The sequence below is a fragment of the Pangasianodon hypophthalmus genome, chromosome 17, assembly GCF_027358585.1.
Source record: "Pangasianodon hypophthalmus isolate fPanHyp1 chromosome 17, fPanHyp1.pri, whole genome shotgun sequence".
Taxonomy (NCBI): domain Eukaryota; kingdom Metazoa; phylum Chordata; class Actinopteri; order Siluriformes; family Pangasiidae; genus Pangasianodon; species Pangasianodon hypophthalmus.
The window spans coordinates 4,792,804-4,819,959 of record NC_069726.1 but is presented as its reverse complement, the minus strand read 5'-3'; the positions used below and the strand labels follow the sequence as shown (position 1 = coordinate 4,819,959).

The 27,156-nt window shown below is 42.3% G+C and overlaps 1 protein-coding gene across 4 annotated transcripts in view; it reads left to right on the top strand.

Moving 5' to 3' along the window:
* Positions 1-1,985: 1,985 nt before the first annotated feature.
* The window catches only part of unc5cb (unc-5 netrin receptor Cb), a 155,265-nt gene continuing 130,094 nt past the window's right edge, over positions 1,986-27,156 (top strand). For all 4 annotated transcript variants that reach the window (XM_034312753.2, XM_034312752.2, XM_034312751.2 and 1 more), the window contains exon 1: positions 1,986-2,637. In XM_034312753.2, coding sequence (XP_034168644.2) covers positions 2,484-2,637 — 154 coding nt within the window. In that variant the 5' untranslated portion in view covers positions 1,986-2,483. The remainder of the gene's footprint in view (positions 2,638-27,156) is intronic.

The window sequence follows — 27,156 nt, the reverse complement described above, 5'->3', positions numbered from 1 at the left end:
AGAGCATGTTTTCAGCAATTAGCGTGGCTAAATGAATATCAGGAGAACAGCGATAAGCAGTGCAAATGTACTTAAAGAGGGGGGAAAAAGGGGGCTTTGGTGATTAGATTCCTGAGAGCCTTGTTTCCTCCAGCCTGCTCAGTGATATAGATGCGGCTCATAGGTGAAATATTAACAAGAATGTTGTTTCCACTCTGCCTTTGATGAAGTTAATGCGGCTGCACTTTTGTTGAAAATTCTGGAGGAATTGGGTCAACAAAAAAAAAAAGTTGTTATAAGCAGGCTGCAGATGTGTAGAAGGAGTTTTATGTACTAGACTTGAACGCCTGTGAAGTTAATCTATGAAAAAACACACACAATAAACCTCTAAACAGACATGTAGGACATTCTTGCTATGCTACGTTCTTGCTACGTTCATGCTGTGTTGGTAATAGTGACCTTTTTGTACAATAGTATCAAAACAAACCTCAAATTCAGAATTATAAGTGCTACATCTCCTATTTTCGAGTGTCAAACTGTATTTTGTAGAAAAGACAGTGAAAATGGGTTCTTTTACTTTACAATATTCCTGTAAAAAGAACTTTGTTTCGTTGGATAAGTAGCTGAAACATGTTGAAACATATTAACCTGGTTAACAATTAGCTAAAGCTATCGATCTATAATGCTAAGTGTAACTAGCATGATGACTGAGCTTGGCTTTTGTTTGCTAATGGACTTTATACACCAAAAACATTTTTGTTTTGTCTGTTTAGTGGATGAAAAATGATTAGGGGATAATATGATTCGCTGTGAAAGCACGACCATCTTGTTTAATGCTAGAATGGTGGGGAAAGGGGGATTGGTTTTAACTGTTTAGCATTTAGCAGTCATTGAACACATGCTAAATTGTACTAAAAGAGTACTAAATTGTACTTTTCCTTGTCACTGCGGTGGTACCGTCAAATTTTCTACCTTTAGTATGGAACTTTTACCTAGAATCGTGGATGTAGTGTAACTTGACTGTAAAGCGCTTTACTCTAAAAAGTCCTTAAATCATTTTTAAAAGTTTGTTATATCTGCATTTCCAGGTGAATGATACAAAGGTGCAAAAGATAAGGGTACCACCTCAGCAACAAGGAATGGTACCATTTAGTACCCTGTTTTCTGAATCTAAAATTTCATTCTATGTATATATGACAGAAGACTTCAAATTTCAAAATTGATTTTTGCTTTTTTTTTTTTTTTAGATGTGTAATTTTAAATTTACTGTCCAGTTTAAAAAACAGGATATCTAATCACATGATTGGTTAAAATAGGAATTTTGTAAACACATGTTTATTTTCATATGTCAGTACAGCATAATTTGCGATCCAAATCTCAGGTTACTCTCCATGCGGAGTTTCGCATGTTCTCCGATGTCGGTGTGGGTTTCCTCAGGGTTCTCCGGTTTCCTCCCAAAAACATGCTGGTACGCCAGTGACTCGATATTGTGAATGAGAGTGTGAGCGTGTTGTCCTGGGTGTGTCCTCACCTTCACAACCAGTGCTCCAGGGATAAAGCTCCAGATCCACAGACACCCCGAACAGAGCAATTTGCTGAAAATATTAGCACCCCACACTTACCTTTTCTTTTTTTTTTTTTAATGACGCACTGTTGCTGAACAAAATTTTGCATTTGCAAAATTTGCTGTATAAAATGCAGCTAGGTGTGTATTATTTATTAGTTAGTATAGCATTTAGTTTAATCTAACTGCATTATTTGCCTTGGCAACAATCTGATTTCTGACATTCATGCTAGTAAAGCACTGCTGAACTGAACTGAACTGAATTATTGAATTATGTGCAGGTTGATCATCCGCTCCGTTATTGTGTTATCCGCATCGGGTTTTCTCCTGGCCGTATACGTGTGTGTGTGTGTGTGTGTGTGTGTGTGTGTGTGTGTGTGTGTGCGCGTGCGCGCCCGCGCGCGTGTGCGTGTGCGTGTTTGGATTGGTGGAAGCGGCATGGCGCTGGCGGAGAGGCGCGCGCTGCTTCAGCACTCGGTCAGAACGCGAGGCGCGCGCGCTTGACTCGGAGGTGGAGGAGAACGTTGCAGCCGGATGAGGAGCAGAACTTCAGTGTCACACCTTCTCCGTGCTTGAATGCTGCTGTTGTTGTTGTTGTTGAACATGAGCTCGGTGCTGGACGACTGATTTTTTTTTTTTACGCGTCGCCGGATCGAGCGAACAGACGAAGAGAGAGAGAGAGAGAGAGAGAGAGAGAAAAGAAAGCGCGCGCATCGGAGAGGATATTTACGCCGAAGCGTTTCGCGTGTTTTGAGGTGCGGCGTGTTTCGCCTGGCTCAGGAGCCTCTCTCCGAGAGTGTTTCACCAACAAGAACAACTTCAATCCCGAAGAAACGTCTGGTTTGCAAGTTTGCATCACCTCATCATTTTCATCACATTGTAAAGTTTTGGTTGAAGCGGAGCGACTGACGCGCGCGCGACTCTGAACGCAGGCTGTGTGATGCGTGTCCGCCGGCGGGTTTCTCCCGGTCCTGTCATGGGGAAAACTAGTGAAAAGACTGCGAGAGGAGAAAGAGGGTGTACTGGATTCTTAGTGCACGTCAGTATAACAGTTTTTCTGCTCGCCGTCTTCGTCAGCACCAGTAGAGCTCAAGGTAAGAGATTCCGCTTTGCTCCTGAACGCATTCGGCGCGTGCGGAATGACAGGCGAGCGCGCGGCGTGCGTGAAGCGTTAATGAAGCCTGGCGTGGCGCGTGCGGTGCAAACTTCACAATGTCGAGTGACACAACGTTATTACACCAAAACAAGTTCAAAAAAACAAGTTAAGAATATATATGTGTCTGACATATACGTGTGTGTGTGTGTGTGTGTGTGTGTGTGTGTACCTATACGCACATATACCTACATACGCACATATACCTACATACATATATATATATATATATATATATATATATATATATATATATATATATATGTGTGTGTGTGTGTGTGTGTGTATTTTTTTTTCACAAAAAGTGCTCTTTTAGCAAACAAACATTGATGTGTATCTGTCTATCTATATTTATATCAATATCTATCTATCTATCTATCTATCTATCTATCTATCTATCTATCTAGGTTTGAAGTGAAGAGCACTTTATGTGAAAAATAAATAATAAAATAAAAATATCTATTTATGATTTTATGCACTTGGAGAAATTTTCTGGTCTTACTGCAAAAACTAAAGATCTTCTTTCTAAAAAAAAAAAAAAATCCATGTTAGACAATTATTATTATTTACTAACAATTATAATTATTATTGTTATTATTGTTATTATTATTATTATTATTATTATTATTATTATTGCTGATCTTATAATCTATTTGTTATAGATATGAACCCAGTGGCGCTCTTCATTGCTCTTGCTATTGTTCTGAGACCTTAGTGTGTGTATTTTCATATATACATACCGTAGCTAGATACATATAATTTCTGTACAATTAACAGCCTTGATTATGCTTTGTGCTTGATATGTTTTTTTGTTTTTTTTTGAATATTTGCGGTGAAACTTTTGAATAAAGCGGTGTGATAAATAATACTGGAAAATGTGATGGCTTCCGAGTCATTAACTTCAATTCCAACGCTACTCAGACTCAATTATTTCTATATTATATATTCTGTATTTGAGCCATGAAGCGTAAAGTGTAGTACTTGAACAGTTAATTGAGTTAATGTATGATTTAACATGTTTTAACTGATGTGTATTAAATTCAGGATCACACAAGGCTTTGTGGGCACACACGCTGCTCTTTGCTTTCTATACTGGACTGAGTGTTTATATGCATTCTTTCTGGACTCCTATACCAAGTTTCTTGAGATGTTGGTGATGTCAGGTCTCAGATTGAACCCTGGAGCTCAAAAGACACTGTACGGTCCTTGAACTACAAAACGTCTCATTATTGAGGCAGTTAGATGTTCTAGAGCACTGGGATGTTGAGACTCGATCCCCTCTTACTACAGACTAAGATCGCTTCACTTTATCAAACAGCTTGATATTTGGATCTGAATATACAGTAGTTATAGCAGTTATGCCTAAAAAGGATCAGAAATTCATATTCAAGTCTCAGGCAATATTATGTTTGCTCACTTTGCTTTTTTCCTACCTGTTCTCATCAATAATTCAGAATCAAACTTGTGTTGTTTTTTTAATGCTGGATTTGGTGGCGCATCCCTCGAATCTCTGCTCTTGTATTTGTTAACTTTCAATGAATCTTCCTCATCATGCTCGGCATGGTTTTACATTTCGTCTCTTTGTGCTCCCGTGATGCTCCAGAGTCAAGTTTCTGTGCCTGGTATGTTCCAGATGTCACGTTAAGACATGAAACCTTCATGTCTTCACTCTTTGCCATTTAAAGGAGAAGCTGCAGGGGCCTCTAGGTTTAAGGGACGGAGTTGATTGTTATCTGGGTAAACAGTTTCAGTCATCTTGCTGATGTCAGAGAGACAACGTAAAGACCTTCTCCTTCCATTAAAAGCCAGTTTGCTAAATCTCCACTTCGGCAAATGTTTGACAGAGGCTTAAACTCTCCCAGATAGGTCTGGTGTGTATTTTTTATAATTTTTTTTTTTAGCTCAGCGCAGGTGGCCGACTTCTGCTGATCTTGTAGTTATGACGATCACAAAGGGAATGCAATTATGGATGACCAAATCCAGGACAGCGAAGTGAGGGAGTTGGGGGGGGGGGGGGGGGGGGGGTGGTGGGGGGGGGGGGGGTGTTTAGGTACACACAATGCTCCTGTTGTCCTGTTGAATTCCATTTCATACTCCAAAACCTGACAATGCTTTTGAAATTGAATATGAAAATGAAGAACCACTGAACTAAGACCATTAAAAGACCATCACTAGGATGGATAATATTTGCGAGGAAAACCAAGCTTATTCCAGAAGGTTTGCATAGTTAATGTGTAACATGGGAAAGGAAGAAGGCTACCCAGCTCCGGTTTCTGAAGGACACTGCAGGATGACATAATCCCTCCATTCCAGACCCGGTAGCATTGACTACAAAGGAAACATGAACCAGGTCGCTTCATGTCCATTAAGAAGTCAATATTCACAGAAAACATTGTTTGCACCTAATTAATGGGCCACATGTTGTTTTTTTTTCTTTTTTTTTTTTTTTTAGAAACCGAAAAGCTGTGCATATTCCCAAATCTCAGATCACTCATGAATAACTATTTAGTTATTCAAGAATCGCTCGAATTCTTGAACAGCCATCGCTCTCCTAAATCTGAAGATTCCGCTTGCTCTTTTTCTTACACCGTCTACTCCTCAAGCTTTTCCATCACCCCTCTTATTTTCCACTCGCCAAACACTTGTTTTAATCAAATGAACCGAATCCAGTTTACAGCGGCTCAGAAATTGAAGTGCTCAATCCCAGATTGTCTCGGTGATCTCCTGACACCGGGGTTTCAGCTTGCCTTGGAGAAAGCAGAGAGACACAGAGAGAGAGAGACAGAGAGAGAGAGAGAGAGAGAGAGAGAATATAAACCAGGGTGGATCCAAAAGTGTAGCGAAATAACGGACATCTCAGGCAGAAACTGCTGAATTTGAATGAACACTATGTCAAAGGAAAGCCAAGAAGGAGTTAGATGGGGTGAAGAGAATTTCCGTCAAGCTCTGAGAATCCTTCATGGAAATGCATGATGGTTTCTCTGGCACCCATATGAAATGGCGTGAGGATTTGGGGCTGAAGGAGGCCGGCTGTCTGTTTGAATATGTAGATCCTCCGTGAAATCTGAAGATGCCAAATGTGTGTAAATCGTTCTTGTAAAAAAGTATTTGTGCCCTCTCTGACTTGTCGCTAAGCTGTGGCTTCTGGACAGAGCTGGTTATTTCTTTCATTGTTCATTGAACACTCCTATAAAACCTTTGGGAAGAATCAGGGAAAGTTGCGCATGTAACGTTCCAGACAAGGGCTCCTTGTTTGTCCTCGGAGCTCATAATGACCGCAGAAAGCCGAACCCGAGTAGAAAGCCACAGAGTTTGCCGAGTTGGTCATAGCATGAGTTCACTTTTTCCGCTCCTCTTTTCCTTCTCCTGCTTTTTTTTTTTAGAGATTTGCCCTCTGAGCTTTGTTTACGGAGCCTGATTGCAATGAAAATATTTCCCCTACAAGGGCACATACACAATTTAACACTCGCTAAGTGTAAGAACATCCATGTAAGCACGAATGTTATTGCTATCATATTATTACTTCAACTACTTTCCTCATTGCAGAACGTTGGCGTCTCTAGGGCACTGCTAAGGTTACAGCCATCGCACAAAGGCAGCATTGTGCATAGAGAAGACTATCATGCAATGACCTAGTGTAGGTAATTCCCTTAGGACGACATGATGTAGGACCATTTTTATTCGCAGGGTTGGGAGGCCACGGACGGCGCAAAGAAGGAAATGCCGTCATCAGACATTTCAGAGCCCAGTCTCCTCTCTCGCTCTGCCTCCCTCTGCGAGTGTGAGTGTGAGTGTGGCTTGCTCGTTCCCATGCTGAGGAGATTTTTTTTTTTGGTGATAATTACTGTGAAAAGTAGCTTGCTGAGGTTGCAACTCTCTGTCCTGACGTCACGCAAGGACTCGAGATGTATTACCTGATGCAAGAAACTAGCTGTTAGACCATCCAGCAGTGCAGGTAGGTTAGCCAGCCAAAGGCAAACGCAGTGACAGCCACCTCCTCCTTTTCCTCAGGTCTTTGTTGGGGAAAGAAAAAAAATGGCGCTGAGAGAAGGACTGAGTGCAATTAATCACCCACTGTCACTGCCGTAACTACAGGGAAGGCATCAAAGTGCAAGCCTTCAGTTCTATTAGCAGTCCATTAGCGGAGGCCGGCACAAGTACCAACACTTCACGCGAATTCCAGTGCGGAAGTGACTGACCTGTCTGTCAACACTGCCAATATCTCTCTCTGTAACGACTGCTCCATCTTCATTCATACACACCAGAGTGCAAGCGTGGCAGTTTATTCATTTCTTTTTTTTTTTTGAGAATGACGCTACATGAAACAGCTCTGTGTATCACACCTGTATTATGATTGCGTAGAAAAATCACAGTCTGAATGGCTCTCGCTGTGAAATCCAAACCCAAACGGCTCTGTTTTCGTTCGCTTAAGCAGGATCTTCAGCTTCAAGCGAGGATCCTCAGTGCCCAATTATAGGCATGGATCAGAGGAAGGTAATTGATGGTTTTTACTCTGTGTGAAGAGGGTAATTGTGACCAGGAAGTGGAGAGAGATGTGAGAGGTATTACCAGTTAAGAGGCCTCTTTTTGGGGCCAAAGTGAAGAGTGACATGGTTCCTCTTTTGTAGACAGACCTGGTCATTCTCTTGACATTTTTTCCCCAGAAGGCGACCGTAAATAACAATATATATAAAATTCAGCCTACACGTGTGAGTACATGCAGGGTTTGGTGATGATGATATAATATCAATATCATGATAAATTATATCACAGTGCACTTTTCTGAGATATCCATGCATGTCATGGTATGTTTTTTTTTTTTAATTAAATTTAAATAAACTAAATTACAATAATTTTGTAGTCCTTTTCATTGTTAAATTTTTTTAATTATTTGTATTTATTTTTTTTGTATTTATTTTTCATTTTATTTATTTATTATATTAAACATACAAACACACAAATAAATAAATAAATAAATAAATAAATGATTTTTGTAGACACTAAATAAAATTGTTTAAAAAAAAAAAAAAAGTATATTTTATTTTAAAATGCAACACTTGTATTGCTAGCAATTTGTGAGCCAGCCTATACGGTATATAGTGATACATATTCCATATCGTCACATCGCCCAGCCCTAAGTGCATGTTTTTTGGTACTTGTTGAAGCCATACTGATAGTGAAACGGGTAACAGGACATATTATATAGCTCTGTTTGTGTTAGTTGCTACCGTGTGCTCCTAGCAAAGAACTTCTTAATTAGAGTCAGATGGCAGCTGAAGTGAGAGCGCATCATTGAGCGTGGGTGTGAAATGACGAAAAGAAGCATCATTTCGTGCGTGCATGTCTCAGTGCTCAGTGCTTGCTGAAGTGAAATGTTCACACTTGTGAATACCGTTGGTTGTGAGCAATTCATGGCACCTTGTGCTCATTTTTAATGACCATTCTCGCTGAGACTGTCAGCCGTCCTTGCTCTCTCTATTAAAGATGCTGTTTAGGAAGATGCTGTAGTTGCTCCTCTTGTATCGTTATCAATGCGTCCCTGATAACAGGAGTGACTTTGTCTTTTGGTTTGAAGCTCTCAAAGGACAGGACAGGAACCAAGAAATGACAGGAAATGATGTAACGGTGCTAAACTCACTTTTATTTTCTAATAAGCAAAACGATTGATCGGCATGTACTGTACATATTATATTACAGATTGATAACTAATAAGAAGTGGGGTGAACAGGGTTAAGAGCTTGCTGCATATTGCTTTGTTCAAGCCCAAAGTGCCACGAAAACAAGTGCTATGCTTTTATTCTGTCCTTCGCATCCTCTGATGGCACTCTCGCTACACAATCTTTGAAGATGTCTACAGGGATTGCATCACTGAGTGGCACAGAGTAGTGTTAAAAGCAATTTGTTCTCCCATCCCACCTCACTGAACTGTCCCAAACATGCTTAATGCACAGATAACACGCCTCAGTAGCCCGTTTTCGCAGACACCTGACATGCCCTTCGGCCGCATTGGTGGGGTGTCAATTTAATTTAGATCAGTATCTCTACTTAGTGCAAAGCCTCTTAGTATAGACTATTAATGTTATTTCTTTAACTAATGAGTTGCACTTGAGTGCTGGCCAAATTGAACCTTATTGTCTGGCTTCATGTTGCATACTGATTAGGGGTGTAAACCTCAGACTTTTCTGATACGATTTAGATTCGTATGGCAATGAATCGATATTTGACGCTACCACTGAATCTGCTACAATATGAAACATTTCAATTCAGTTTAGTCAATGAGACCAACTTTAATAGTTGGTGTAATATTGCCAATACATTTCTACCAAGTTTCAGATGCACAAAACTCATGAAGACATGGTTTAGAAAACTTTTTTTTTTTTTAATGTCTCTATAAGAAAGGCTCTTGGTATTACTCTGTAACCTATATGGAAATCCTTGAAAGGTTTTATAGTCTTTTTTTTTTGTCATTTCTTGTCATGTTGCTTAAAATGTTAATGGTGCTAACATGCTAATACCAAAGCTTAAAGCTCAAAACCTCATTACAAAGAAAACCAGGACAATCAGGACACTATTGACCATTCTCATAAATCAATACTAGCTGAATTTTGTTTACAGTTTTAGAACTTAGCAGCTGAATGGCTTATCGTTTTGCTTAAAATGCTCACGATGCTAACATGCTTACTAGAGCTTAACGCTCATAAGACCTCATTACTAAGAAAGACAGGCCAGCGAAGGCACTCTTCACCATCCTCATAAATCAATATTAGCTGAATTTTGTGTATTTACAGTGTTATATATAACTTTGCTTTCAAGCAGCTGAATGGCTTACCGTGTAGCTTCAAATGCTAACGTTGCTAACATGCTAGTACCAGACCTTAAAGCTGAACACCTAATTATAAAGGAAAAAAAAATATCAGGACAGCAAAGGCACTCAGGACTATTCTAGTAAGTAAAAAAAAAAAGAATTTTGTGTGTTTACAGTGTTATAACTCGGCTTTCAAGCAGCTGAATAGCGTATCATGAAGCTTAAAATGCTAGCATGCTAATATCAGACCCTAAAGCTTGTCAGACCTTGTTACTAAGAAAAACAGGACAGCGAAGGCACTAGTGACCATTGAAGCAGTTGAAAGTGTGAAACGTGAGGAATATGAGACAAAGTTTGCATGATGGCCTATCATGTAGCTTAAAATGCTAACAATGCTAAAATGCCACATTAATACTCATGTGGATGGAATGGAAGACTTCTGTAACAAATATACACCGCTGTTAACCTACCAGGAAGGCAGGGTAATATTCAAACGATTGCCGCCTGGCTGGAAACCCGAGAAGTTTCCTATCTCCAGTTTATCAGTGTGTGTCCCCTCCACCCACCCCCTGTCTCTGTTATTCTTCAACCCTGCTGACGGAAGATGAAAGCATAGCACAGATAAATGTTTGCGCTTTCCTGTTTTTATGGGGCTTAAATAAAGAACATACATTTGTTCCATTACTTTGAGGTTTTTTCCCCCCGTCGTCTAAGTTCTGCTTTCCATTAAGGGCACCGTCCAGGTCTGTGATGATAAGAGGACAATGTTGGTGCCCCTACAGGCTAGATCCTAAAGTCAGTGCTGTAGAATGGCGATTGTGAGTCGGGCGTTTTACGTGCTATAGGCCAGTCTCTGTCGGATAACGCTGTGTAATTAGAGCAACCCTGCCTTAGGGGCGTGGGCCTGTTTGAGCTGATTGTACTCCGTGTACTGCGCAGAACCTCAGGCCTCTTATTACTGCCAGCAGGTGCTTTATGGGGAATGTCAAAGCCGTTTGGGGGGAAATGCTCGGTTAACTTTTGGGGCGAGGTAAATGAGGAGAGAGGCTCTAATGTTTAACAGGCCTCCCATGAGATGTGTGCGTGTGTGTCGCAGAGGTTACACGGAGGGTCTGCTTGGGTTTCTTCTTCTAATCTAAAGACTCTGCATCTGGACTGTATCACTTCTCAGCCGGAGATAAAGCGCTGCTGTCACGTCCTCATGCCCATTTCCTTCAGAATGAGAATGACAAATCCAGCTGGATAAAGATGCACAAATCTTCCAGGATCGATTTTTATAATTCCCTTCATAAATCTCGTTCTTGGTTTATGTACAGAAACAGATCCTTAAACTGCTGTGCAGGCCATTAGTAGAAGACTTCACTAAATGTGTGTCAGAATGTAAACGTTTCATTTTTTTCCCCCGTCTGTTAAATGAGGTGCTAAATTAGAGGCACATTGTGTGATCAATTTTGTGCACGCAAAAGTGCAGAGAAGATGTGAAAAAGCTCGTGAAGAGCACGCACGCTGCAGTTCCTTTATTCTTAATTCATGTTTTCTCACATCGTCCCCGTGTCTCGTTTCTGCCGTCACTACATTTTCAAATGGAAAGTCTAAATGAGAGTCTGGAGAGCCATGTGTTTACGTTTCTGCTTTTACACTGCAACTCCCTAATTTGCTTTTTATGTTTCGCTGAAATTCCCTTGTTTTCCTCCCACATATGTTCATCCCGGGTCTGAAATGCTGCCCTTTCTTTTTTTAAACCAGGCATTATCTTTGCTGTGGTGGCATTTTTGTGTGTTTGCGTTTCCTGCATGTGATGTTAGTAGCATGTTTGCTAAGTCTGTACTCAGCACATTCGAGCACAGCCACATCTCCACGTGTCGGTCTCCAGGGCCTGAGGAGCTGGGAAGTGCTTAACTGGGCCATGCTCGCTGGGGCTAATTTTACAGGCGCCTGGCCGACAGTGGTGCACTAGCGACTGCATCTCCCTAATGAAGGCTTTCTGCATGACCTGCCACAAGCCGTACCCGGAGAGATGTGCTTATCACTTCAATCCTGCAATCGCACTCTCCCCATAAAGGGACTGGGGGAGCGGGTGCAAATGACAAGCCGGCCAGCGCGAAGCCTTCATTGAGAGAGTTAACCACTGTTAATCACGGCCGAGCGTAACAAGGACAGTTTACAGCGACTGGGACGCTGTTAATTCTGACCTTCACTGCTGCTGGAGGTAACATTAAATCCAAACCCGGCCGGAAAAATGCCGTCCCCGTCCTGTGATTACGGCTTGAAGGAAATTAGTAGCAGCAGAAGAATCCAGAAGGATATGAACAGCAGATCTCTCTCTAAACAGCAGTAGTTTACCCGCCCTCAGAAGGACCTCCAAACATAAGGGGAAGTGGATAAATAATAAATCCTGTACTAAAGTACTAATCTAATGGATATGTTGAGCCCTGCATAAAGTTGAGAGTCAGCAGTCTGCAGTGGCTGGACGGGGACAGATAGCAAACTCTTTTTTCTTTTTCTTTTTTTTTCTTTTTACAGACTCAGAATAGCAAGCAACCATCTGCAATCATGTGTGCAATAGCTTCTACCTCCCTGAAGTGCTTTCTATTTGCCACACATGCACGTCTTTCCATTTAATATTAACTCACATTTTTTGCCTTCCTTAAAAATGCAGTCTTTTTCAGTCAGGGGTCATAAAGTTGACTGCGTGAGGCGGAACACACGAGGTCTGCTAGCTGATGTAAACTGATAGGCCATTATGCAGAGCATTAAACATTCCCCTTGCCATTCTTTCACTGTGAACAAATTATTCACTTACAATCTATGAAACGTATAGATCTCAAGCAAGGGGGCTGCCACATTTTGGCCGCCGTCCGACTCGAGAGAAAAAAGCGAACCAGCGTGCACTCCATTCACAGGCTCGATCTGTGGTAGGGCCCTTCCTTCCAGGGAGTTGTCAGATTTGAATTACAAGTCATGAATGCTCGCCTTCAGTAGCCGCACACATAAATTTGAGCTCTACACACCTCTCTTACGCCTCTCATTTGTGAGAAAGGGCGTCGGTAAATCTCGCCACGTTTGTTGTTTCAATAAAAGTCTGAAAGTTCTGCTCTTTCGGTTGCATTTTGCGTTTTATCAGAGTTATTGCAGGGGTTTATTGTGCAGACTCGCGCCAGCACTGACGAGCCTCGCCAGCAGAAGCACCACTTTGGCTCATGGTGGGGGGGGGGGGGGGGGGGGGGGGGTGGTTGAAGAGGAACAGAGGAAGGGAACGATAGCGATAGCACAGACGCTTGTGTCTTACTCATAATCCCTGTAAGAAAGCACAGATTCAGACACATTAACCACAGCTATTGTGGACCACTTTGTTTCTGGTGCTCTGCTTTGTTTCCTGCAAAAGAACCTTTAAGGCTGATAAAAAAAAAAACAAAACGCTGTTAGCTCAGTCAGCATAAGCGAGCATGCATTCACTGGTGGCAAATGTAACGTTTCTTTTCTCTCCTCTTGTCATGTGCAAATGATTTTGTATGGAAATCTGATCTCTTTTGTGCTGCTTTTGGGGCCGACTGTTGCGGACTGTTGCGGTCCTTGCCACGATTTGTCATTCTGGCAGTTGTTTCCACAATGATTGGATTTCAGGGACATGGACTCCTGATATATAGGCATAACTATTTACATTTTAAGGCCCAGACCTTTTCCTCTGTTTCTTCTGTTTGCTTTAAGAAACACTTGACAGAATGCAGGGTTAATTTCGTGAACGGCGTACAAGCTATCAGGCCTTGAGAGTGTTCAATGTTGATGAAAGTTGGCAATGAAAAGTTCTCTAGTCACGGCTAGTCATGTAGATGTTTGCCTGGGATGTCAAAAGTGCAGCTGTGGCCACTGTTTTAAGTAAAAGACAGTAAAGTAAAGCAAAACTGAAGTTTTAGAGAGTCTCATGGCATTGTAGACACAAAGAAGCCAGTATAGTACTCATTCAACTTGCGTCCAATCAAACGCTCTGTGGAATGCATATATGAACAATCTATGGGTATCGCTCAACAGTAGCTACTAGTTAGCATTCGAATATGGGTCATTTGTTTGCTCCTGCGTTTTTATTTCCCTTCTGGATTATCTTGTGGTTGTTGGGACTTTATGCTTTGCTAAGCCACTTTTGAGTTACGCTAGATTATCCGCAAAAGTGTGGCGTATCTCGAATGCTATTGGCTGTTGGGAAAATCCGTTATTTCCTGTTTCAAAAGGAAATGCTTCAACATACAGAATCAATTCATGGCTCCCAAACCGTTTCATGGGCACTTTAAAGGAAAAAAGAGTCTATGTGCTGATGAATCACTATGCACAGTTATACGATCTTTCTAATTCCTAAGGCAATGTCGCATCTCATCGCCCCTCTCCTCTCTCAGTCTCGTTCTGTCACTTTTTCTGTTAGCTTTTTATCTTCCTGGAAATCTCACCAAGACATTACAGACAAAGCGGATTTTTTCCACAGTTATTCTGAAATAATATCCTCAAAAAGCCCTAGCAGCTTGGCACACCCCCATGCCCTTTGTTCCAAAGTGGTCTCTGGTTTTAGGAAAATTACATTCAGTCCTGTAATCTGCAAATGACGATAACAATTTCGGATCCCGAAACTGTATACTGTTGTGCTTGCATTTCCGTGCCATATTGCTATGATTACATGTGTGGGTTGATGGCCTTGCATTTATGCGAAAACAGTAGCCCCATTTTCTTTCATGCTTAGCCTCTGGAGGAAAAGATAGAGCTTTTGCCTGAGCCACTGTGGGATAAAATTGCTGTTCCTGTTTCTCTGTGAGATATGCTAGAGATGAGGCTGATAATGATTTGCTAACTAGCACCATGCGCTGCAGATTTCAGCGAGCGCCCGTGTCCCGTGAGGTGAAACTTTTCAGCTTAGTAGTAAAATGTCTCTAATTGATTTGGACTCACAGTGTGACTAGTTATTCAGTGTGTCTATTCTATGCAATAAAGGTTCTAGAGTGCAGATTATGTTTTCCTCTGCAAACCAGCTTCATCTGAAAGAGAAATAGGAATGTAGGCCATATGCAGATTTTGGCATCCTCTGTTTGCAGTTATGCGGCAAGTGCTTTGGATTTAGCACCACTTTTGCTTTTCGTCTCTCTCTCTCACTCAGATCTTCACATCATCCATCTATTTGATAAGAAAAGGCGTTTCCTTGGGCTGCGACTGGTAATTTTCCCCAACTATATCACACTTCATATATTATTTTCCCGCTCCACCGATCTTACGGTAAGCAGGGCTGGGCTTGGACTTGCCTAGGGTAAATTTTGCCTGAAAGGCCCACTATTCTTCTCAGATCACAAAACATTAGGTGAGAGGAGGACGAATTAAGGCGACCTGGCCTTATACATCATCCAGATGGGCCCAAGCCAGAAGCCTTGCCTACAGTCCTAGTGCGGCGTGGGCCTGCATGAGAATCACGGCAGTCAATGCCATTTTCCCTTTATTAATCTCATTCGGGCCTTGCTTTGTCTCATCTTTTTTTCTTCCTCGCCCTTTAAAGATAAATAACCGTTCAGCAAAAGGTTTTGGATGGTAATTGACAGGCCATGTTAAACAAATCCACTTGCCCTCTGCGGGTTCCTCCTCTTTTCCCCTTCCCCTCCCCGTCTTGCCCCATCTAATCTAACTAATGCTCTCTGTTTGTGTGCTGGAAAGTGAATTAAAAACAGCCCGACTCAATACCTGATCTATATCGGCCCAGCTAGTTGCATGCACATTAGCTGTTTCTCCACAGCTCCTGTAATTGCATTACAGTACTCCGAGGCTGTAACTATTAAGGACTTACACTGTCTTGGCTGTTGTTAATCATAGCCTCTGCAGGCCCCAAGGCTCTGATTAGGGGACTGATGGAGGGAGGGAACGAGGGCCAGAAGCTCGCCCCCAAAGCTTCAGCGCAGCAGCTTTTCTAAGGGGGAGTTGTGTAGATCGTTCTGGGAAGCCTTGCACTAATCAGCATCTTTCCGCTCGCCACCATTTTTCATTCCTTTTGTGATTCCCCACCCAACAACGTGGCCTGCTTTCCTTAGCTTCATTTCTTTTTTTTTTTTTTTTTTTTTTTTTTTACTTTCCTCCAGCTGCTTGTGTTCCTGCTCCTACTATCTGTCTTCATTCTGGCATCAAGAACATTCTCTCAACCACACCACGTTTATAAGCTTTTCCCCCAGTGTGTTCTTCACATTTTCTGTTCTTGATAAGAGGAGCCCATGAAAGGCTGATTTTTTTCTTCACTCAGGAAATGGCTCTGAAACTGTCTATTAGGTAGAAATATACCTTGAGGCACTCACTGCAGTTTGATGTGCACAAGAAGTTGTTTGTGTCTATCTCCATCACTTCTTGTGCAGTTGGATATCGAGAGAGGAGGCTGTTTAACAGGGCTGATAGTGTCTGACTGGGGGGTATGCGACTTCTCACTGTAATCAGTAGATTGCTGGGGCTCATCTTTCATCATGCTCCCTGTGCGTTCTGCAGGGAGATGCGTGGCTTGGGCAAGGATCTGCTTACACATTACAGACCCTCTACTTTTTCCAGACTGTGAGGCAGTTTGGGGATATGGTTTCTGGACGTATAAACGTTTCTCCTCCCCCACTTCTGGGTTTTTCTTCTGCTAATGTCGGTAGTATGTCATTTATCAAACAGCGCTGATTTAGACTAGAACATTTGGGGTTCGAGTAGGATGGAGAATGGACGTTCTGCTGCCATCCATAGTCATCAGTTCTCACCTCTTTAATAGAGACGTCAATGTGAATCCAAAGAGCAGCTTTTTAAAATTTAATACTTTCTAACTGTCTGATTTATAATGAAGAGCAACAGCAAAGTTGGAGAGCAAAAGAATATCTGTCAGTACTGGAACAGAATGAAGGGACTCACAGAACAAAGGCGTTTCTTTCTTTCTTTTTTTTTTTTTTTTTTAAGTGTCCTCTATAGCAGAAGCACAAAGGCAACTCGATTATTTTGGTGCAGTCAGAAGGGGTGAAAGGCTGCAGCTCTGTGGCCCTGACATAGCAAAGCAAACAAGCGCGCCCTACATGCAAACTCCCATGCGACCCCTGCGCCTGCTCCCCTGACCTCCACAAAGTCACTTAAATTATTATCTTCCCAGCCTTTTCTTTCCCAAAGAGCACAGTTGGTCTACCTGCCAGCTGACGACCCATGATCAATTACAGCAGACAGGGGTATCTGTGTCTGGGAAGCTCCCCGGGGCCGGATTTGTCAGAGATCAGGGCAAGGGGTGTGGGGCGGGGGCGATCAGATATGCTTGTGAGGAGGGTTTGCGGAAGTGTGGGGTCGGTCAACCATCTCACTCAGCCAGCCAGTCAGCCAGACAGAAGGTTGTTTTGTCATTGGCCTCACTTACCTCAAAAAATCTTTTGGTTAACTCTTCAAGGATTGTGATTGTGCCCCTGTCATGACAGATCCTCTTAATAATTTTGGAATTATTTACAGAGATAAATGGCTTAATAGGGAAAAAATGTTTGCAAATGCACTCATAGATTCAGAGTTCAGCAGTAAAAAAAAAGATGTTTTGGGTTATTTCATTTGGATTCTAAACCAGCCGTCTATACACATTTTGAATCTTTTTTTATTCACTGTTGGATTTTCAAGGTGGATGCGTACAGAAATGATACCTTTTGACCAGTTATACATTTTGTTATCCATTCCCTACACCAATCAGACGTCAGCAACAGGTTTGTGTGCACCATCAACCTATTCTTTTATACTTCAATATCAAAAAGGAGGGTTAAAAATAATAAACCATGCTTGGAGAAAGACCGCTAAGACAGATCGAGTAAGCAGTTTCTGGTCCAAAGAGGGAAAAAAAACAAATCAAATAAAGTAAAATAAAAAAAATTGAGTGAAGGACGTGTAGTTTGGTGATTCAGCCAAGCTTTGACAGATAATCCCTCAGTGAGAGAAATGAGGAAAATCTTTGGACAGATCTGCCCAGTGAGACGTTAATCCTCCACGTTCATGCTGTCAGTAGCCCTGTTCTCTCAGTCAGGTCGGGAGAGGTGGCCAGAACCCCCACTAACTACCCCCCCCAACCCACTGCCCTCCTTCCCAACCCCCCCACTTCTCAGCCGTTGAAGCTCTCCACCCCGTCCACCATCTCGGCACCCATCGCCTTCAAAGACCTGTTTGTTTTCGCTGAAGTGTTTGGGTGACATTAGCCTTCAGTAATCCGGTTGAAAAGCCCTTGCCAAGCCGCCACCGTTTGGTTTCCGAAATCTCTGAGACGGATAACTCGGGTGCCTAATTAAGCTCATTAGCATTTGCTAAATCTCATCCTGCTACTCCTTATGACTAATTTCACACAGGTTGGTATAAAAGCCTGGCTGTGGTGTCGTGTTGAATTAAACCAGCTGCAGTACATACGCTTGATCGTACGTACGTACATACACACTTAATCCTTTCGGTTCCTAAAAAAAAACATTTGCATATTTGACATTTGTCGAAGCTGTGGTATTTCACTTTAAATACAAGGTTGTGGTTTTGATCCTTTTAAGTAAAGAAAGGAAAGAAATGTCAGCGACCTGCATGTTCTAATATCAGTGTGCTTTCACTGTGTTCTCTTCTTACAAACCTAAATGAATAAATTCGAAAAGGTTAAGTTTAGAAAACGCTTAGAGAACTCTCTGGTTGAATTTTATTTCTGTGTAAGTGTTTAACATACTATCATGTGTCCACTATATCCAAGTGGGCTCTGTTTTATGTATGTATATATATATATATATATATATATATATATATATATATATTACAATGGTAGAAATCACAGCCCATTATCATTAGTTATTAATTACATTTTTAATGAGTTTATTGTTGACCTTATTGTTATTATCCTTTTTGCCTCAGTTTAATCCAAACTTTAACAACTCAAAAACAAGTAGGTCTAAAAATAATGTCAACAAGAATCAAAAAAATTTTAACAAAATGTGCTCGATGGCTTCAATAAACATTGTTCACTTTTAAATAATGAACATTATATTTGAATAGTTGATTTTTGTCACTTTTCCTTTCTGTCTCTGTGTTGCCGTCTTTTTTTCTCTGACGGAAAAGTGCGATACAGCCTTTTAGTTTGGATATCCTGTCGCCACCTCACGGGAACTTTGATTCGAGCATTGATTTACTAATGAAAGACTCTGGGGTAAACAGTTTCATTTCCGTGTCTCCGTCGTTCTCATCCTCCTAATTTGATGCAGGTGAATGCCAGGGGAGGAAAGTGTAGAGCTCCGGTCTGACCCGTGTCCCGATTTTGTAATTAAATGCCTGAATACACTCAAGGCTTTCTTCCGTTGGGAGAGAAGGACTAGAGACCTTCATCACTATTGCGCTTGGATTACAGCATTCAGGAAACATGTTGCTTGTCATTGAGCCTGCCTATTTAAGCCTTGTTCGTGGCTTGCTTTCACTTGTGACTCAGAGTTACACATTGAAATTTTTTCTGTGTGATAACCTAGTCTAAAATTATCATGGCTATTGAGGTATTAATCTAAAACACTAACCTAAAACACACCAGTGGTGAATTAAAGGAAATATTTATTTATCCTTTATTTATTCATATTTATATTAATATAAGAAAGTAACAAAATGATCAAAACCCTGAATTATGCTTCTTTCTGTGGGACTAGTTTTCCAGACATATGCTGTATCTGTTAAGTAATTTTGACAGAGAATGTTTGTAATGTTTTTGATTATTGCACGGGACAGTCAAGTGACTTCACAATGCACACACAAAATATTCATGTGGTCGCTTGGTAGTAGGTCACATGACCATGACCCATAGGCTAGGAACTCAATAACGTGAAGACAAGTCCTTTTAAATGCCGTCTATATTTTGTTGTTTAAATGTTTTAACTTGTTTAACTGTTGTAAAACTTGGTTTTGTTTTGTTTTCAGTGGGGGAAAGGCACTTCCTGGAGTGTCTCTATACTGCAGAAAAAGCTTGAAGAGGATACAACTGAATCTTTAACAAAAGATATTTTTGAGATTTCCATAAACTCTGTTTTACACTATTAGTATTTCTCAAGTTGTCATTATAAGATAAAATAGAGAGCGGTTGAACTAAGCCAGTAGCTGTTTGATCATACACTGTGTCAAACCGTGACACTGTAAAAACTTTACTTGTGACTTGTGCTAAAAGTGGTTTGTAGCATGAATAAGGTTAGATGAGTTACTGCAGAGTGTTTTTTTAATAACAGCGAGTCTTCTACTTTTTTTTATTAAGAGACTGGAGAGAAATGAATGAGTAAGAAGCTGGTTGTCGGACAGCTTTGAGTTCTCCACAATGGCTGCTTTTGTTTCACTTGTGATAACATAATTGAGCCCCAGGTACTAGCCTCGCCGGCAGGAATTGGTTTTCACTGTGTGAGGTGTAGTGAGATTTAATGTGCCATGTAGCAGAGCAAGAAAACGCACATGGTCTTTTCACACAGTTCCCGTCTTTCCATTGCTCAGCCTTTCAGACAGGAAAAGGCATACGTAAACAGAACTGTTTTTCTCGCTACATGCATCTCTTAAACACATTAAGCTCCGGCAAGGCGCTGTGTTTTCTGTTGTTTGTATCAATTTGCCTGGTTTCCATTACATATGACTACCCACAGTCCACTCTGGGGAGGCTGACATACTATACGCCACCACAAAAGTCACTCTGCAATCAGGGTCTGTTTACCAGATCCAGGTCAAGATGCTCTTGATGTCATTTCCCCGACTCACAGGCTTTGTGTGTATACTGCAGGACATACACAAGCTCTCTGTCATGTGCCGATCTGGCTCGGTTGAGAAAGAATGAGGTTAACTGGCTGCGTAAGGTCAGGGCGAGTCATCTCTTCAGCCCTCTGTAAATAAGAGCGAAACAAGAGGGCCCTTCATCAGCTTTTAACGCCCCATGGGCCTAGCTCCCCTGCACCCCATTACCTCTGTCCAGTGTTTGTTCTTCCATTCCAAATATTGTTTTATCACTTTGAAGAAAAACAGCAAACAGGAGTAAGGGTGTCTCGAAGCAATGCCGTTTAGGGGCGGAGCAGCTCTGCCAGTCCGGGAGGCTCCTAGGTGTATGCAGAGCAACCATTCAATCACATACACACAGCTCTGAATCAGGCTTTTGATGCTCACTGCCTCTGACGTAAACAATGTAGCCTTTCACAGTCTTTTCTCCCTTATAATTAACTTACCGAAACACCCCCACTGCCTCGATGTTTATTTTTCAAGCCTGCCTTCCACCGGGTCTGGAAAAGCCACAGAAAGACAGTAGGAGTGCCTACATAGAGAGAAAGGAGGGAAGAAAGAGAACAGGGTGTGAGGGAGGAATTAGAGAGAGAGAAGGAGAGAAAGAGCCCCTATCGAACTTTTCTCGTCTAGTGCCCTTTCTGCGCCACCACATCAAAAGAGAGATGACACAGCAGAGCAAGGCACCGGCTCTCACAAAGTTATCTGACCCCAGTGTGCTGACTCGAAGCCCCTCAATTCTTGTCTTTCTAAAATAGAGCAAACAGCTCTTATGGGTGTAGCCAAAAGGAAGCGAGAAAGAAAAAAATCCAATACTGCAGGCAAGCTGGCGCCTCTAGAGCCTGTCATCTGTAATGCTCCCAAGAAACCCACTATGTCATAAAATAATTGTGGGAAGACTTGTGGAGTATTTATATAGCGCTTCCTGGAAACAAACGAGAGACAAATGGCTTGAGTGTCCAGTCATAATGCCTAGTGAGTCCAGTAGTGGAGGAAGCATTTTTTCGTAGAGGCGTATGTCAGTGTCCGTCACCGCTGAAATAATTATTACATATATAGCCTGATTAATTTTTTTAATCATACAATGGCAAAAAAAACCCCACACATTTTCTAGTTAAACCTGTTAAGGTAGTGGACCAAGTCTCCCATGTGGCTCAGAAGACCTTTTTTCCCCCACTTAGCAAAGTTGAAAGGAAGTGAAACAAGGCAAACTTGACCCTAGAAAAATATCAAGCAAGACAACACTAGTAGCAAAAAAGAAATAAAGGCAAGCGAAAAGTTTTTAAAACTACCCTGTCTATTTATCTGAGTACTACTTTAGTTGTGTGACTCTAACACAGTCATGCAACGTTATTCAAAATATCACATTTGAATGTGTTGTGTATAACGTTAGCCAGCTTAGCTAGCTAGATTAGAAAAAGTGTCATGGAGGTGGCACGGCACTTGCTTTTTTTTTTTTATAGATCTCTACAAAATGAAGAAAATGTATAACATACAGTATAGTGAAAATGCAACTGAAAAGGGATCCATAAATAAAGTGTTAAATGATTTTGTATATTGTTTTGCCTGTTAATACCGGCAATGCAGTGAGAACAACAGCTTAATGTTTGTAAAACTAAAAGGTCTAATGTAATTGGCGCCTCTAACAGAACGCCTGGCCCCAGCCTGCCCCCCTCGCTGAAATGGTCCAGAACCGCCACTTGATTTAATATCTTTCTCCTGCCTCCTGCTTTGTTCTGTCAGAAGCATACTGTCTGCGATGCCCTTTTCCTTCTTCACCACGATAAGGTTCATTAATTTGTCATAGTGCGTACACTACAGCCACAGACCACAAAATAAGCATTATCGATGCATTTGGGATGTACGCCTTCGGTAATGTGTGTTTCCGCACCTCTACATGACCTCTGTAGTCCTCCCCTGCTCCACACTCCACTGGGCCGTCAGCCTTAATTATCACCACCATTTACCTATCTGGCCTCATCGGGATTGCAGATAGTGCTCTAATGTTTACTCGCTCTGACATGAGTCCATATTCTGGGTGGGTTATTGTGCTATGCTAGGCCCTTTTCACGCGTGCCCTGTCCACAGGGACGGCATGATTACTGTAGTTTGCGGTCGCAATCACTCACTCAAACAGCCCCAACTTGACCCGCTGTCATGAATGCGGGTCTTTGTGCGGACAGCTTATTGTTTTTTTATCTTAGATGTGGCATGAGATATGACTTCATTAGGTTGATGTGTTGAGACATGTAACCAAAACATTGTTTCATCATGCGTAGAGTGGGTAAACTGTTCAGAGCTGCATTAGCTTTACGAAGGCTTTTAATGAAAGCCAGACTAAATGGGCCTGGCCACAAAAACATCGAGATGAGACCATCATTAACGAAACTACTGCTTTAAAAGGTTAAGAGCAGTTCTTTCCCTAGAGCTTTTACTCAATTAGTTTTCACTGATTAACTTCTAAGTTCCCACTGCCCTGCCATTACCTCCTCTCTTACCTAGCCGAGATGTGATGTCTCAGCCAGCAACTCTGTACAGCCAGTGTTGATGAATGATATTTGACAAAGCTCCAGTTCTGTTGCCCCCCCCACCCCTGTTCTTCTGCCATTTGCTTTAAAGAAAGTCTTAAAAAGACCTGTAAGGACAGCTCGGGGAACAGCACATTCAGACAGGATATAGCTTCCCCAGTAGTCCGCTGATGCCAAGCCAAGGTGGTAGTTATCCTGGGGAAAAGGACATTTCAGGATGCTGCCAAAAGCCATGTAGCTTTAAGGTAGGAGTACCCATCATTGGGGACAGGACGCTTGGGAGAATGATAGGCCCTGAGAAACATTTGTGAAATCCTTGTCAAGGACAAGGCAATGCTGAGGTTCCTAACCCACAGCACCATAGCTAGGAGTGTGCAAAGGGATTCTTGAAATTAATTAGAGCTGATGTTTGAACTGTGTGGTACTTTCAGTGGTACTTCAGTGGTTGCTGCTTTTAAAAACACCTTTCATGAGGTGAGAAAAGAAGCACTCTGTACCTCTGAACCTGCTAATCTGCTGAAAGTCAAAAAGAAAAATATTGCTTTATGGTAGCCGCAAACTTACTAATTTGTACCTCTGATTACACCTTTCGAGTGCTTTCACAGCCTTTACCTAGGCAAAGTTCAAGCAAAAAGAACTTCCAGCTTAAAATAACTGAGCTTTTAATAGTGCCGTAAAGTCCACCATTAAGATGAGCATTGTTGGATTTGTAATTTTAGACACTCCCCCCTCCTCCACAGAGCTTTCGAAATGTGAGAATGGGACTTAGCCAGAGAGATGCAGAGAGTTATTAGCAACAGTAAGTACTTAACCTCATCCAGGCCTTCTGGCTTCCTCCCCTCTGGCTGAACTACTTACCCTCTTTTGCTTGGGGAACATGAGAAGAGTGGTCACCTTCTGGAACCCACTGCTCTAAATGATTGAACAGGTCTCGGTCTGAGAGTGAGGAAATGAAAAGCAAAGAGTGAGCCACTGCTCCTGCATGGCCTGAACCGCACTACCTCCTCCCTCCTCGCTGTCAATCTAACTGGGAATGAGCTGAGTAGAGGCATTGGAAAGGAGTTATGCAGTTGCCCTGAGCACCCAGTGTCAGAGATCAGCTCATTGTCTCCAAAAATCAGCCCGCTGTGCTACATCATACATCTACCTGCTGTGTGAGGGGCCTCAGTCAACTCTGGGGAGCTCATATATTTATTCATGCTATTGTTCTTACATGGCGTGGTATACTGAGCCTCAGTAACTCTTATAACATTACCACTATTCACTTTATCCAGGGATACCCAAAACCCTGTGTGGGAGCACTAAGTAAAGTTCTTCTCTTTCCTTGAATCCTCACCGCAAATATCTTCAAGTCCTGTTTTTTTCCATGTCTGTGGTTTTAATTTGTTTTTGTAAGGACTTGGCTTGTGCACTGGGCACAAATGCTTTGGAAGCTCCCACCCAAGCACATCATCCATTCAGAGAGCTGTGCATGAGAAAACTAAGTGCAGCTTTTTTAAGAAGGTCAGATCTGAACCCTGTCCAGTTGTTGCAGTAGACTTGGTCCCTGCACTGGCAGTCTTATATTCAAGTCACTCTGAATGGAGGAGTCTGCTTTGATAATCCGACCTGTTTACCACCCAGTGCTTCCACGGCACACTTTGATCAGCTCCAAATGAACTGACCAGTAAGAGAAATATTCAACATCTGTGATCTCAGTTGGTCTCTCTTGACATTACTTGGGGAACTTTTCTTTTTTTTTTCCTTTGACCAACCTGTTTTATCTTGAGTAAATGTTTGCTGGTATGCAACCCCAGTAAATCTTTCACTTACTCACAGAAAACTTTCACCAAACTTTACTTTATAGAATAAATTCAGTGTAGTGTGTTATGCTAATCAAATGGATGTGGAAGTCCAATGCAAATGAAGAAAAAATAGAGGGTTATTAATTTGTGGTGGTATTCTCTCTGTGGCGCCTTGTGGGAATGCAGTCCAAGAGTCCATAAGACACCATGGCTTGACCTCATTTTTTAAGTTATGATCATGTGGATTTATGGGTCCTCTGCTTCAACACATGGGCTCCGAAGTGTATTCTCTTTCCTTCATAATACCTTATTGTTCTCTTAATCCATGTGTTGTTCATGAATGTGCTCCCTGCAGATGGTATTCTAGGCATATGTAATTTATAGACGATGTGGCACAGCCTCCCCGGTAACACTGAAGCACTGTGCAGTCCCTATCAAGACCCCTTCCTAACATTGAATTGATTAATAGCCTCCCACTGCTGTGCCATTCATCATCTTTAAAATGGAGTCAGAAAAAAAGGACAGGAGAGAAAGGAGAAGCACAGGGAAAAAAGAATGTGAGAGAGATCCTTTAAATCACCCCTTCGTCTATGTTTCTGTCCTCTTTTCCGTATCTAACCTTCCACTTTCTTCTCCAAGTATTCTTGGTATCTTGCTTTTCCAGACATTGTATAATTGTTGTCAGTGTGGGTGCAGTGCACGGCCAAGCTGAGAAAATTCACTGCAGCCCAGAATAAGAGCTGGCAGGAAGGTGAATCGCATATGTTCTCAGCCTGAGATAGACCTCTAGGTATCAAGGTCACTTAGCGGCCCTCAGATTTTTTTATGAGACACATCCAAATTCATCTGTTGTAATAAGTCAGAGTTCATATGCTTTGGCTTGCAATTATCAAGAAATCAAGAGGCTCATTAGAGCAAATCTCAATTTATGCCTCTAATTTATTTTTCACTGCTTAATGTCAGTTTTCAGTGAGGTTATATGGCAGCCATCAGCGGTAGGAGTGGAGCTATTATGACTCCCCTCTCCTCAAGGAGAGAAGATAAGAATGAGAAATGATCCACAGTATCAGACTTCATCCAAAATCATTTCTTAGCATGTCTTCCAACTTGACCAGGAAGTAGGACTGCCCAAGTCCTCCAAAGAATTGGATGAGGAGCGCTTGAGCTGACAGATAGTTCTTTTCAGGGCTCAACTTGTCACAAATATGTCCACATATCCAGGGCCCAGCGTTGGTGGCTCTGAGCTTGGCTTCTGTTCCAAATCTCCTCTGTGCTAATGCTACCCGAACTCCATCAGCCCAGTGTGTGCTCTGGCATGCCATTGCAAACCCCCGCCCCCCCCTTTCTGTCTGCTTCCTCCAGTCCATGCCTGATCCACTGCAGGGGCAGGCTGAGAACCTCCGGGGCAGCTGGTCTGCCTGATGGGCCCAATTCATCAAACCGGTGTGGGAGGGAGGCCCACAGGGGCCCATGAGCCGGGGGCCTGTTGTTGACTTTATTGTGATAGTTATTAAATAAACCCTGATGAGAGGGCAGCGATAAGAATGCTTTCAACTTGCACGGTTGGGCGGTGCGTCCCAGACCTGGGGCCCAGCCACACAGGAGGAGATAAAGAATGATGAGAGTACAAAGCAGGCTGAAAAAAGACAAGGAAAAAAGTGAGGGAGAAGGAGTGTTACCGGTTACCCGAAAGACGGATGACTTGCCCTAGGCCTGGGCTGAATGTCAGTACACCCCTCACGGTGTTGCAGTGCAGTGTCCAGCCCCCCGGCATATACAGGCTTTCATTCCCTCAGCAGGAGAAGGGACAGCTGGGAAGGAGGAGGGGCAGAAATAGGCTAACTCTTCAGTCGAGGTATTAACCAACAGCCAACAGTTGGCATGTGAAAATCAGTTTGGTTTTTCCCCCTGCTGCTGCTCACAATCTCGACTGCATTGTAATTGCAAGTAGCCTCCAGTCCCACAGTCCCCACTTTCCACACCCTGCCGCCCAGCTGCTGGAGGACGAGCGGGGCCAAGCCTAGAAAGACCCCCGGGGTAAAAAGAAAAAGATGCTGGAAAATTCGGGACCAAACTATACAATCCAGACAATGGGAAGAGTTATTTGGTACAGTTTATTAGGTTTTTCCCATACAGTCTTTTAAATGTTTTTTCCGGTAAACAGTCCGTGGACTCCTGTTGTGTGTATATTTTGAGAGATCATCCATGCAGCTGAGTGCCAACTTTCAAGAAACTGTGCATCGGGCATACGCTGTGATACAGGATTGAGACAGCTGCCATGTAAGGACGGTTTTCTGGTTCTGCTCTGGAGGACATGGGTGGGGGCAGATTAAATGGGGGGTGGGGGGTATAGGTGAGCCAAGTTATTAGGGGAGTGAATTACCCATGTAGTGCTTCATTACCAATAAACAAACCTCAAAGGCCAGTGAACACACACATGAAGGAGCGCTCCTCCCTCTAGCTTTAGTCCTGGCTTGCAGATTTTTAATTGTCTGCTTAATTAAAATGGGGGTGGACAATGACAATACTGCCTTCCTTCATCATTTCATTCTGGCTTTTTTCTTTTACTACGTTAAATATATCGGAGATGC